The sequence below is a fragment of the Aplysia californica genome, unplaced genomic scaffold (assembly GCF_000002075.1).
Source record: "Aplysia californica isolate F4 #8 unplaced genomic scaffold, AplCal3.0 scaffold00482, whole genome shotgun sequence".
NCBI classification, from domain to species: domain Eukaryota; kingdom Metazoa; phylum Mollusca; class Gastropoda; order Aplysiida; family Aplysiidae; genus Aplysia; species Aplysia californica.
The window spans coordinates 428683-444076 of NW_004797752.1; the positions used below are offsets into that span (position 1 = coordinate 428683).

At 39.1% G+C, this 15394-nt stretch overlaps 1 protein-coding gene across 1 annotated transcript in view; it reads right to left on the reverse strand.

The window, feature by feature from the left end:
* Positions 1-8001: 8001 nt before the first annotated feature.
* Positions 8002-15394, reverse strand: part of LOC101860678 (tyrosine-protein phosphatase Lar) — a gene marked incomplete at its 5' end in the record, with an annotated part of 52921 nt that continues 45528 nt past the window's right edge. Inside the window, 2 exon segments of the mRNA XM_013086577.1 lie at positions 8002-14465; positions 14897-15032. Of these exon segments, the coding sequence (XP_012942031.1) occupies positions 14397-14465; positions 14897-15032 (205 nt within the window).

Consider the following 15394-nt stretch of genomic DNA (forward strand, 5'->3'; position numbering starts at 1 on the left):
CCCCCCCACAATGTCAGCTGCAAGTACGAGTATTCCTCCACACACGAGTCAACATGAAATCATTGTCAAGGGAAGTAAGCTCGAGAACTGACAAAGAGGAACAACATATTGAGTTACTTCCCGTAGACAACAAATCGCTTGAAGAGAAGAACCTGCTGCCCGCCCAGTTTTCTTTCCTATCTTTCTTTCTTTCTTTTACACATACCCGCCCATTGACTTCTGCCCCCTCTTTACTTTTCAGTGCCGTATTGGGATTCGTAGCTCGGTTGTCTGATTTGCAGTAAAACGTTTATGAAAATAGCCTGCAGTAGCCTAGATCTATAGCTTTTGTACCAAAAGGCTTTTGGAAAGTTAGGTTCGAGCCTCGGCTCGGTCCTACGTTTTGTCCTTGGGAAACGCACTTTACACGAATTTCCCATTTGGCTCGGTCCTTTAAATTTGAAGATGGACGTTAAACTCGCAGGTCCCGCCTCTCAATAATAAATAATCTAATAGTGTTGATAGGGGCGTTAAACATACCATTTCACCATTTTTCACTTTAAGAGAGACTAAAAACAAGACAAAGATCTAGAACCAGAACACTTTGGGGAATGTAACGTGGCCAGGCACGCATTTGTGTCCTGGGGGACGGATGGGGAGACATTATTAACTGTTGGTGAACTAATAGTAATAATAATGATACCAGATAGCATTTGTATAACGCAAATTCCCGCTCAACTGAATGCTCTATGCGCTTTACAATCTATACTACCCAAGCAGACCTGACAGTGTTCTGAAAAAATCTCAACGTTCTGGAAAGCAAACAGGGTTAACTGTCATTTTATAGGCGCTAAAACACTAACATACTGGCAAGATCTTTTGCTGTCTATGGCTGAGTACCCATTCCTACCTGTGTGAAGTGAGGAGCATTTGTGTGAAGTATCTTTTCCAAGGACACAACGCTGGGGCTGAGGCTCGAACTCCCAAACCCGCAGTCTTACGATTACGAGTCCGCTCCTCGTCTACTCACTAGATTTCTAACGCCGCGTTGATGTAAAGGTTTGGGAGTTAGGGTGGGGGGATTGGGGGGAGGGGGGATGGGGTAATGGTGCACACAGAGATGTGTTTTGTATTTTCCTTTGCACCGAGGTGTCATCATCACAGTTGTCGTTGGTGTTGCTGTTAGGAGTGGAGGGAAGGAAGGGTTGGATGTAATGATGCTTTTACTGCTGCTGCTGCTGCTGCTGCTGATGCTGATGCTGAGGCTGATGCTGATGATGGAGCATTATTTCGAATACACTAGTATGCTTGGAATATTTTCAAATCTCCATTGTATATTTCCTATCGTACATTAATGATTATTACAATCTGTAACAAGAATAATGTCAAGTTCAGTACTTGTTGTTCTTGTAAAATTAAAATGACAAGAGTGTAACAAAAAGGTTCAGTTGTGTCCATTTCATTGGCATCTGTAGTGCAGCGATAGGCACTTTGCAGCGGCTGCAAAATCAAAACAAAAACAAAAACAAAAAAACCCCAACCAACCAACCAAACAAACAAAAAGAAAAAAAACAACCCACCAACAACAAGCAACCCAGGTTTCGACTCCTACGTCGAATGAATTTTTATTGAGTATCTCTCTTTTCCTGATTGGACGATGTATCCATCTCAGTACGGGTTGACCCTGACAAGCACAGTCGAAGCCTGCCTTCTAAATCATCTTAATAATAATAACATTGTGTCGATAGGAGCATAAAACACCAATACCCCCCCTCCCCCTTTCCACACACACACACACAAAACAAACAAATGACTAACACACAAAAAAAACCCTCACGAAAATCAAACAACAAAAACAAAAAACAAAAATAAAGAAAAGAAAAGAAATCAAAAGATTAAATAAAGATAAATGTCGATTTTGACAAAAGGGTCGTAGTCATAGCGTGCCCCCATAGATGTACACTATAGTCACTAGATACCGTACGCCCCTCTCTCGCTTTGCTGCGCGATGGCCACATTTGACAGCAGCGTCCGCCATGTTTCGATGGGCGAGTTGTGTGAAGGAATTCAAGCTAAAGCAATGGGCCAGGCATGTTTTCTCTCCCTCATACGCGATAGGCGATCGGCTTGGTCCTTGTTAACTTTTTTTTTTACGTGGGCGCCGTGGCGTACTATCTAGGTTACTAAATAGCAATAATACAGCGTTCTTTTTACTACTAGATCTACAAATAAATGTATTATTAAATAGATAGAGATAGAGATATAGGCTTAAAAATGGAACCCCCCAAAAAACCTTTATTTCTTCATCAGCGCTATATCTACGAAGTGGTTTATTTCTTATTGACTGAATCAAAGCGTAGATCTATAGGGCCTATCGAACTTATAAAAAGAAGTATGAATTAACAGGTGATATCATGGGAACCTCCCATTCACCCCACCTTTTCTCTCCTCCTGGACTCACTAAAGATAAAAAAGGGAACTTAAAGTTGTTTTGTATTTGTAGCCTGGACAATTGTTTGTCTACACAGTGTAGTGATAAGTGATATTATGATGTGCATGTCTATAGCAAGCTCAGCACCAAACGCACTCTGGCTATGGTTTCCTTTGTCACCAATAAACTTGACCATCAATGATTTATTTATAGAGGCACCAGCCATCCATGTCCAGGTGCTGTTTTAGCCTTCACCAATAAACTTAGATATCTATCCTATACACTACTTCATACATTTTAGACACAAGCCTATCTTTGGCTACTCCCATCCATCATTTTCCCATAAAAATAATTATGATTGATGATGCTGTTATATTACTATGTTATATATATATATAAATATATATATATAATATAAATATAATATATATAGATCTATAATATATCTTAAGTCAGTGAGTTAAGTGAGTGAAATGAGTACCTCGGATTAGTAGATCTAGCTTGGATTTTGTGATGTTTAAGAAAGTAATTAAACACAAAGACGAGGCAAAATTGCGGTGGTTACATCTAATATCAATTAACTGAAAGGTAGGCACTGATCAGACCAGACTCTTAATCTCTTCGAATATTTTCTTCAAAACAGAGATCTGGGTCTAGATCTAGATCTAATCTGTCAAAATTCTTATCAATCTTATTCTTACCAATGAAATGAAAGAGGGGCTCCTTTGGAGGCTCTGTTAGTACACTAATAAATGCAGCAGTGTTGCACCATCCTTTCTGGTCTCGTTTTATTGTAAAGAAAGTCTCTAAGGCTGCAATAATAATAATAATAATAATAACAATAATAATAACAACAATAATAATAACAACAACAACAATAATAATAACAACAATAATACTACTAATAATAATGCAGATCATTACAATAATAACAACAACAACAACAACAATAATAATAATAATAACAATAATAATAACAATAATAATAATAATAATAATAATAATAATAATAATAATAACAATAATAATAATAACAATAATAATAACAACAACAACAACAATAATAATAATAACAATATAATAATAATGCAGATCTATGTGCTTTACATAAATGCATGTATGAGCAATATTCACACACACACACACACACACACACACACACACACACACACACACACACACACACACACACACACACACACACACACACACACTCACACGCACACATCACACGCATACGCTTACACATCGTACAAACATGATCTAGATCTAGAGATCTAGATATCTACATCTAGATCTCGACGTCTAGATCTATGGGGATTTGGCTTTTCTTTGGGTTACATAAACGAGTTTCAGTATTATTTTCATTAAGCTGGAGCGTATTATCAATCATCCAGTTCTTGACATCATCAATGCACATACCCATGGTGGCAGGGGAGGTTTTAACATCTAGATCTAGTGGTGGAACAGATTTATACAACTGTTTATTATCTGCGTACATGTGATAATTCATACTCAACTGTGCTTTCTAGTCACAGCTCCAAGCGGCTGTGTATAACGTATACTCGATTGGACCCAATAAGACGTTAATCCAGAAAGGGACTAGATCTAGAGGTTTCATATGCTTGCACTTTTAAGAGAATCGCTTTGGATTAAAACATAACGTTAGAATCAAATAAAACACGTAAGAGCAGAGACACGCCCACTCACATGTAAACAAAAGTTTTCGCCCACTGAAAAATGGCCGCCTACAAACTCAAACGTTTCCGTGTCACGTGACCTCGTACGGACTCTAGCTAGTATGAAAGGAGATAACTCTATGCGTGCCCCTAAGATAATATATTGACTGAATTACTCCCCTTACAACATCAGGCGATTTCAGGTGTTGCAGTGTTTGTGTGTGTGTGTGTGTGTGTGTGTGTGTGTGTGTGTGTGTGTGTGTGTGTGTGTGTGTGTGTGTGTGTGTGTGTGTGTGTGTGTGTGTGTGTGTTTGTTGCACAGTAGCTCGAAATTAATAGCTAGTGCCGGATCTAAAAGAAATTTTTTTTGGGGTAATTATTCTTTACGTTGCTCCCAACTGCATAAGGTCACATGAGCGCGCGGAACACATGAAACATTTTCAGTTGGTAGGAAATTTTGCTTTTTGCCCGGATAGCGGCCTAAACCTACTCTTATTGATTTTTGGACCACCAAGGGATATTTCACATGCGCAACTTGCACACTAGGCATAGGCATAGATCTTATCTACCATAAGATCAGGGGTGAAGCTGAAAGACAGCAGTAAGAAGGAGGCAAGGAGTAGCAGTAGAAAGGCTGCAGAAAAAAAAATCAGGATCTCAGCGGAGGGGACAAAGGAGGTGAGGGGTGGGGGCAGAAAGTGGAGACGAAAGCAGACGACAGAACATTGTTAGATAGCAGGAAAAGAGGTGAAAGGAGAACATTCTAGAGAAGAACATTTTCCGTCGATGTCCAGATTCGAACCCGAGACCTATTGAATGAGAGACTAACACCGTAACCCCTGTACTACGAGATCCTCCACTCATTGGCGTTCTTCATTCGTCAATCACATCATTTTCTAAAAAATAAACCTAATAATTTTTATAATTGTCCTCATCTTTTTTCGTCACCCGTCTGTTCTAGCTCTCTTGTTTTAGCAAGAGTTTTAAGGCACTTGCAACACAGTAAGGTCATATACGTGCCGAAGATTAAGATAAGATAAAATAAGATAAGATAAGATACATCTTTATTGTCCAGATCCTGGCACATTGGTTTGGTGTTCCACCACGAGTACACGCACACACACGCACACACATGCACACACACATATACACACACACACACACACATACACACACACACACACAAACACACACACACGTGCACGCACTTGCACACACAAGTGTAAGCTTACAATCACATACATAATATAAATGAGCAGCAATATAAACGATAATAATCGTAAGCTAGATACACACTCAATGTTATTTTGATACATGCTCTAAGGTCGTAAGTACACTAAACAAGATGGTTAAGATGGAAGCATTTTGATAGATGATGGTAAAAATGACCTTCTGCATCTTTCTTTGCTACAGATCAGAAGCATGGGTCTTTTACTTCTGACTGATGTTTTTATTTGAGGGAACAAGGGATGTTTGTTGTCTAAAAAGATGGAATTCATTTTCTTAATGCAAGCTGTTATGTACAATTCATCCAAGTACGGGAATGAAGATGTTGAAATTTTACATGCTTTCCGTATTAGTCGATTTAATTTTTCTTTATCTTGTTGTCTTGTGTTCCCGGCCCATGCTGTTATACAAAACTTGATAATACTTTCTATGGTTGAATGGTAGAACATGGACATCAATGTTTTATCAACTTTAAAATACTTTAGCTTTCTAAGAAAAAATAGTCTTTTGTTCACTTTTTTTATGCAGGAGAGAAGTGTGGACACGCCAGTTGAGTTTGTTGTCTATTGTAACAGGTGTTACAAGAGAGTAACAAACACAAAAAAGGAGGAAGGGGGAGATAAAGACGATAGATGTTTGACAGGAAAGAAGAAGCAAACCACACCAGAGCACCCGCCAACCACCTACTCAAGTTTTCTAAATAACTCGTAGTCTTCTTCTTTGCGTATCCTCGATCGACCTCAGGGGTAGTCCACTGACGGTTCTTCAACCTGATATGGGTTCGATTCCTACGTTTGTGGGTTATTTTTTATCGAGTATCTGCGTCTGTCTGCTGGGATGTTGTATCCCTCTCAGCCCGCGTTGTCCCTGACAGGCGAAGTAACCCGCCTCCTAAATCGTCAAATTGTGCCGAGAAGTGCGTAATACAGCTATAAATGCAAATAGATGGTCAGTTCAATCAGAGACTGTGCACGCACGTGCACGCGCGTGTGTTTGTGTGTGAGTGTGCGTGTGTGTGTATATGTATGTGTGTATGTATATGTGTGTGTTTGTGCGTGTGCGTGTGTGCGCGCGCGAGTGCGCGCGTGTGTGTGTGTGTGTGTGTGTGTTTGTGTGACACTGTGTCTGGGGCTGTATTCCCCACAGTGTCGGATGTATCACCTTCTACTAATGAGCTCGCTCTTAGTTTGGCTTCTCATTCTTTGTTTTCATTGTCGTCCCAGTGAAGAACATCATGGTTAGAACACATTGCCAGCTCGCATACCAAAAAAGTTGAAGTCCCTCTCAAGAAGAACTTATTATAGGCACATAAAGGCAAAGAAGAGACACAGCAAGAATTTAATAAATCATCGGTGTGGTTTCTTCTTCTTTCCTATCAAACACCTACCGTCCTTATCTTTCCTTTTTTATGTTTGTTACTCTCTTGTAATACGGTACCTCTAATATTCTGGCGCTCATGCGACCTTATGCAGTTGCGAGCGCCGTAATACCTCGACTACAACTAAACTAAACTAAAAAACCAACGGTTCGCCCCCCATCTGTTCAAGTTCTCTAAATCATAGGTCTTAGTCTTAGGGGTTGGTGACTGCTGGTTCTTAAAACTGGAGTGCAACTGATTTTTACATATACTATCGTTTTTTCGACTTCGTAGCGCCCTTTGCCATAATCAGGCAGTCACACTTCGATTTCGAAGGGACACGATATATTATTCTTATACTGTGATCTTTCTCCGTTACATCTTTTCGAGGTGAGGTTCGGACTGTACATGAGTAAACTATTTACCGCCCCATCCTCACACCAAAAAGATATGTGACGGGGAAAGATGTGCGACCAGGGGAAAGAAAAAATAAGGTCGATTTTCAGAAAAAAACAATGTGGCGTACGGGTTTCTTGAGCTGAACCGTCGAAATATCACTTCGAGAACTAGAACAGACGGGTCACGGGGAATGACCAGTATATTATGTGATGTTGATAGATCACAGAGCACCTGAATGGCCAATCATGACTGACGGTTTCTGTTTTGGGACCCGGCACTTGAGGAAGAAGAAAAAAAAAAAAAAAAGAAGAAGAAGAAGAAGAAGAAGAAGAAGAAGAAGGAGAAGGAGAAGGAGAATGAGGAGGAGGAGGAGGAGGAGGAGGAGGAGGAGGAGGAGGAGAAGGAGAAGGAGAAGGAGGAGAAGGAGAAGGAGGAGGAGGAGGAGAAGGAGGAGGAGGAGGAGGAAGAAGAGGAGGAGAATAATAATAACAATAATAATAATAATAAGGAGGAGGAGGAGGAGGAGGAGGAGGAAGGAGGAGGAGGTGAAGAAGAAGAAGAAGAAGAAGAAGAAGAAGAAGAAGAAGAAGAAGAAGAAGAAGAAGAAGAAGAAGAAGAAGAAGAAAAAGAAGAAGAAGAAGAAGAAGAAGAAGAAGAAGAAGAAGAAGAAGAAGAAGAAGAAGAAGAAGAAGAAGAAGAAGAAGAAGAAGAAGAAGAAGAAGAAGAAGAAGAAGAAGAAGAAGAAGAAGAAAAAGAAGAAAAAGAAGAAGACAAAGAAGAAGACAGAGAAGAAAAAGAAGAAGAAGAAGAAGAGAACGAGGAAAAGGACGAGGACAACATAGGAAAGAAGGAGCAAACCACACCAGAGCACCCACCAACCTACCACTATGAGCACTACCGGTACAAACAATATAAACAACAAGAAGAGATTTTTTCTTTTTATCATGAAATATGTTTATTACTGAAATGAGTCTTCCAATCAGAAGAGAGTTTGACACTTACACTACGCACAATTCAAGACCTGCATGCGCATCTCCTGCGTAGCAAATAGGTCAGCTCCACCAGACACACAGACAAATACACAAACACGCACACACAAACATGCGCAGCACGCACCCTCACACTCTTCTTCAAACTGTCAGTACAAACTCAAAAACTTCTCCTGCCCGATGACAGACACGGTGGTGTTTCGAGAACGATGGTGTATACAGTAAATATGACCAAAATAATCATCAAATGTGACGTAAATGATAACAAAGAAAGAAAGGGTGGGGTGGGAAAGGGGACGGGGGCGGCGTGGGGAGGGAGAAGAATGAATTTAGTGTAAATTTAACAGAAAAAAAAAAGTTTTGCTTCTTTGCTGTTACAACAACTGCATTCTACTTGCCAATACCATCTTGATTTTTAACTCGACAAGCAGAAGCCTAAGATGAAAAAATGAACACAAATCAATGAAACAGCAAGCACAAAAAGTGAAATGAGCATAGAGATAATGAATGGTAATATTATAATATATATTTACATCTTTTGAAAAAATCAGTTTGATTTATTTTTGTAGATGAAATGGGGATGAGTGACTTGTCTTGGAAACCCCCAAAACTCTACACCAACACAAAAAAAAGTGCTAAAACTTGACCCATAACCTTTGGGATAAATACAATTAAAAGAAATCTTAAACTTATTCTTGGATCCGAATGCCTTACATCTGTAAAGGCGAATTGCGGACAACAGAACTTCAAAATACCAAAAAACACTACAGGAATAAATCAGTACTTTTGACCCATACTTTTTGGGCTTTACAAAACTAAAAGCTTTAATCCAAGTTTGAATCAGAACCAACAGAAAAAGATATAAAACAAATTAATGGCCAGCAGCTAAAAGACTTCAAGAACTTTGTTCCTTAGCACAGTAAATTGTAGAGTGGTTTGTGTTCCAAGCTGAATATTGACGATGTTCTAATATGTCATTTCATGATGTGATCGCCAAAGTTAATCTTTTTAAAACTTTCACATTGTCATTGTGATCTAAGTACCTTTCCCAGGTACAACCAATAAGCAGCTCTCCAACAGCAGAAGATGTCCCCCACATTCTCATTCTGTGCCTTCCTTTATTTCTCATCTCGCCTTCACCACAATTCGTCTCTGCTCCACTATTCTGCTTATTTGTTCCATTGTACCCAATGAGCAATACTGCATTAGATAAAATATCCCCTGACAGCAATCTGATAAGAAAATCCCCTCCTCATTGGTCTGTGACCCATTAGACACAACAATCCTTGCTTGCACTGTTAATTAAGTGAATGAGTGGAGATGACAGCGTAGAAAAGGCAGGAAGGGACACAACCAGGGTGTACCAGAGCTCACAATGGCATGCATAAAGTAGCCCAGACACGCATTGCTATCTACTAGCCATATTCACACACGTCTTTATTTTACACATAAATATATTTGAAAAATTATCTTTTTCCCAGAGACATGCGTTGTTCATTAACATTTCCTTTTTACATTATACATTAGACTCAGAGCCAACAAGTTCAAGCTTGGTTTTTTTTTCTAGACTTCACTTTTTTCTAGTTTCTCTTTCTTGTATTTGTATTCAGACTCTGCACTGTCTTCTTTTCATCTAAGTTACATATTTTTGCTGTAGAGACATCCCCTACCCTGCCCCATTCTTCCTGGTCAAGAAACAAACTGGGCGTTTCTCCACATCTTTTTACCAACATTTTGACACAAGACCCTTTCCAGAGATGACACCTGATGAGTAACTGGATCAAATGGAGTGGAAAAAGACACGTCATCAGAAAAAAAAATCTGATCAGTTTTTGTCTATGAACGATTTTAATGCTCTCAAATCTTAATGCATTGGTCTCCTGAATCAATAAAGGTGAAATACTGGGACGCTGGGCAATGGAAATATACGACAAATAGGCTGACTACAGGCAGGAACCATTAAAGATATGGACCATGAGCAAAATGTTCATAATTTTTCAGTGTGAAATGAATACAACACACACCATAACTACACAGATGATGAGAGAGCCAGAGAGAGGAAGAGAGAGACTGACAATTTTGATACATCATGATGTAGGAAGATGGATTAAACCACTCACACTAGCAGCTCCTCTGCCTCCTGTACTGACCCTTGCAAGTCAATGTGAAAGATGATTATTGTAGAAAAAACCCCAGAAACAAATCAAAGATAAATATACACTGACATTTTGAAGTACAACATCCAAAACATTGCATTGTACAGTCACATGGCAAAAACTCCAGGGTACAAGACCTGTTGTAATGGTGAAGGTGATGATGACAGTGACACCTGGTGCACACACACACACACACACACACATACACACACAGCATACACACACACATGCACACACACAAACACTCACACACACACATAGAGAAATTGATGCACTCATACACATCCAGTAATGCCTAGAAACAACACTGATTTTGAAAACATTTCAATCAGAGAAACCAACAATATATTCCTAATGTGCTTGTATTTTTCCAAAGTTAACTTAAAGTTCTGTGAATAGAACACAGGTTTCTGGCCGTTTACTTTGTTTTCTAGACTACACACTTGTAGCGTTCAATATTATTAGTTGTAAAGAAACTGCCCCTTACATCAATTACCTCATGATGAGAAAAAAAAGTACCGGTTTCTGCTCGTGCCCAGCCAAAAGTCTGAGATCTTTATCTAATCCGGTGTATCTATTCCCTGTCTCCTTTCACATATACTCATAACTGGTGAGACAAAAGGTACCCATGCATTATAACTATATACATGAACAAACTCACAAGAGCAGAGCTTGACACCAACCCCACAGTCACCATAAACATGTAAAAAAATCAGTTGGTTGTCTCCACATGCCACATCCAAGGATAATATTCCAAATACACTTTTTCTTATTTTCTTATGAAACTTAGATTGTACAATTCTAGAAATCTAGACATGCTATGTCCCTAGTATACAATTTCAAAATCTTTGAAGGTAAATGAAGAAAAACTGCAAGATCATGTACTTCGAACTTGCAAGCTATACAAGAACAGACAAGACTGACATTCTCACTGTATACTCCAGAAAATTGGAAAATAGATAATTAACATTAAGCGAAAATCTTCATTGGTACAGAACACTGAGAAGACAGAAGAACCACACAGACGCAGCATGGTACTGGCAGTCATGAAGTGCTCAAGTTCCATTGTTCTGGACAATTGTGACGATGAAAGGGACAAATAACTTCAGGACGCCACTTGTCAGAACAATGTGGCAATACGTGCCCAGAGTTAGCATCTATAGTCCAAGACATCATGACTGTTGAAAAGAGCTTCCTCAAAGTAATTGCTGACTACAGCTGTTTTAAGATTATATGTAACTTAGAAAAACACACACACAACTAGACACATCTCCAGTAGTGGCACAGTATGAAATTCAATCCTAGACTTAAAATTACGGAGAGAACCTTGAGATTCTTGGAACGATGATTGAACAGGTGTGTATACAATGTATATTTTCTAAATCAAAGCAAACTTTCCTGACTTAATAATAAAAGATTTTTTAAATGCACACTTTCTCTGAACTTGAAATGACAAGTTCCGTTCTCAGATCAGACATTAAAAATCCTAGGTCTGTAGTCAAGTACTTTTCTACCACTTGAGCAGTTGTGTACAAAGATAAAAATAAGTATGACAAGCACTACATTCTAGAAAAATCAAAGCAACCAGAACCAACAAAGTCACAGAGACCTGTCCTGGGAGTCAGAATGGATTACAAAGTCTAGCATGCTACAATCACCATGCCGTAGAATGTCTACAGTAATAACTTTTACATGAGCTGTAATTTCTGCAGAGTTTACATCCTTTTCAACACTATGAAGGTTATCATCAAGACAGGACCTCCGAACCAACGTCTACTTTGACAGGACTGGTGGGAGAAGAGCAAGACATTCCCCAAAACCAATGGGGAATAAAAAAAGGATTTAAACCTTCATTAATTACAATAACATCTTTTACCGTTTAGCTTGACAGAACCAGTAGCCACAGGGACCTGTTTTGGGGTTTTGGGGGTCAAAAAGGATTATGATGTTTGGTATCTGACTTTCTGCTTCAGTAATACGTTTGAAATATGTACTTCCTCCTGTTGTGCTAAATTTAGGCCAGTGGGATGTAAACTCATTCTATTTGATGCTACTTTTTTATTTCTGAACCTGCAAAGTCAAGTGAAGTCAAAGCCTTTTAGAAACAAAAGTTGAAATGAAGCACCCACCCGTTTGTCTTCAAAAGGCACTTGCAAAACTTAACTAATACTATTTAAATACACAGCAATATTTACCCAAAATTTTGATCTTTTGAATCCGCATCATGTTCTTTCTCGAGGAAAAATTGGTAACGAGAAAATAACCCGCACTAGCAAAGACAGCTTCAAAACTGTGTATGGAAAAGGACTGCTGCTGCTTAAAGCCTCCAACAGTCAGCGTAGCCACCTCCTCAGTCCACCTGACTTGACTAAGTGTACAACGATGGGGCACAAGAGTTTTGATGTAGTCATGACAGAAAACAAAAACAAAAACAAAACATGTTCCCACAATTTACTTAACAAAAACGCATTCTTTAGGTAAAGTAAATGAATAAGTTTCTCTTCAATACTGTAATGTACCGTTGTCTATGTATAAATGGGACATGAATATTATAATATGAAACAACAAACACTCACCACTTTATTCCACACTTTTCTCAAACTTTCTCATACCGTTTATCTGCAGTCACGTTCCCCTCTGTGCTATGACAAACATGAAATATTGAAGCTTGATGACATGTGGTATTGTAGGTATAAATTACTCCATCATATAATAGTTTGCTACGTCGCAATACAGAAAAAAAGAAGAGCAACAACAAAAAGACTTGAAATGTAACAGTTTAAAGCTCATAGAAAAACAAGAGCGGGTAAACTTGTATGGACATTATCATTTCTCCTGTGTTGTGTTTTTCTTTTCCCTTGTGAATGTTTTTCTCTGAGCAGATTGACGGCTCTCAAACGTTTATTACTGAGAACACTTAAAGTGTCTCCACTTGGATATAAAAGAGGAAATTAGTGATGCCAGTATTGTGGGAAGCCTAGAGTAGTACGGTACTTTGCACTTGTATGGGATGTTTCAAATGTTTATAAATAAGATCATGATGAAAAATGTAGGTAATACCGAGATATAGATAAATGATGGAAGATGGACAGATAAAAATAAAACAGACTAACATGCGCACCCATTCTGATAAACTGTGACCATTGCAAAGTGCAAAATGTCTAAGTCAGCCTAGGCTGCTTTGCGTCCGTGACACCATAGGTGGCTCCAGGGTGCTCGTTCATGATTCTGTCCTCCCATCTGGTGTGAGAGTGAGCGGTAGAGATGTACAGGGTGAGTGTGGAGAAGATTTCAAGTCTTTTGGGCAGCACCGTCCTCGTCCTGTTGTCGATTACCACAGACTACTCGTGAGTCTGTTACTGGGCTGCCCAATATGGTGCTCTTTGAGAACACGTCTGTTGGACTCACACACACGCACTCTATCGGGTTTGTGACAGATTACTAAGTAAGTCATGAATTCCACTTCAGAGGCCAGTCAAGTATCCAGTGGCCTGGGGTGTAACATACTCCATAGTGAAAAATAAGAAAAAACTCAGAATATTCGAGCACATTTTCACACAGCGTATAAAATGGTCACTCACTTTCACCACATCAGCCTTCAATTCTTCCTGTAAAGTTACCTTCGTTCACAGCAAAAGAAATAAATCCGGCTTTATGAAGTTGGACACAAAATCTCGAATTATTAGCATCATTACCGCACTCATCGGGTGCAAAACATCGTGGGTAGTTATTAAATCCTTTGAGAAATCAACACAAATGACACCTTGAAAATGGAAAAATCCTTCACAGTACTTCCTAGTGCTCTGAGAAAGAGAGACTCCGAAAGAAAACACAGCATCCTAGGACATTGTCCAACAGACTGCTTGCTCTTGTGTACAGCAGATCCAGTAAGAAAACGCTGTTTATCTCAGTGCAGAAAGGTTCTACTAGGCACCGACTGTCCTGTCTAGTGAAGAAGTAATCCTTTCAGTGGTGGGCATTTCTTTTTGTATAGAACCATTCTACCATGTAGAACCAAGTACAAAAGATAAGGAATTCCAGAAAACTAAAATATAAGTGGCAGAACGGATGAATCATGAGACAATTTGTTGGTACTGTGGTAAATGCAGCTCCTGAGCTTCAAAGACATCTTCGCACAACATTCTGTGTCCTCAGCCGAGGCCGTCGTGGGGAAAGATCCTAATTAGCATAATGGTCGAATGATCCCAAGTACTCAAGGGCTGCACGATAGCAGAACTGAAATTGGTCCTGAGGAGAAAAAACCCAAAAAGATTGTAAAGAGGTGAAACACAGCAAAGCACATATGCACTCATACAACTAGATTGTAAATCAAAAGGTAGGCCTTCTGTTAATCAGTCTAGACCCACATTGCACTAGTGTTTGTTGAGCGGAGTTAGGATGGAAAGACATAAAATTAGCCCTGCAAAACATACCTCTACTTTTACTTAAGTTTTATTTAAAAAAAAAAAAAAAATTAATTAAAAGCTAAGTTGCTTATTTCTGTCATAACTTCCCCTTTGATAAAGCAGAATTATGGTGTCAGGTACAAACTGGCTCAAACAGACCAAGTCCGTAAAGGCTAATTTTCAGGAGTGAATGACTGTGTAAAGTTGTGAGTGTGATCCAGAAACTAATCGAAATGGTGACTTGTATGTTACAACTACTTTGTGAAAGCTAACCTCTGTCTGCACCATGGCTGGCCTCTGTGTACGCAGCATCTTGACTGTCTGGAACATGTCTACAACTCCCTCGTAACGCATGCGCTCCAGCACGATACTCAATGTGATGAACACGCCTGTGCGACCAACGCCCGCACTGAAACCACACAATCAATAGGCATGTTATTGCATAGGCAGAAACTCAAACATTTAAAATATGTCATGGATGGAAGGCAGTATAGTTTCAAGGGCATCACACAAAACAATGAATTCGGTAACTAAAATTTCCACTGCAAAATAGAATAAATTTCTAGTTTGTGTTCCCACATCAAAACCCACTTCCCAACTCTGAGAACACATTTCAACATTTCTGGTCATTTAGTACTACTTTCTCAGTTCTTTGAATAAGTACTGTGAAGAATCATTATAATCTAGAAAAACCCCTCAAAAAACAAAAAAAGTATTGAAAAGGAAGGAATGTCATTTTATTAAAAATTATTAAAATTCCAAAGTATGTTC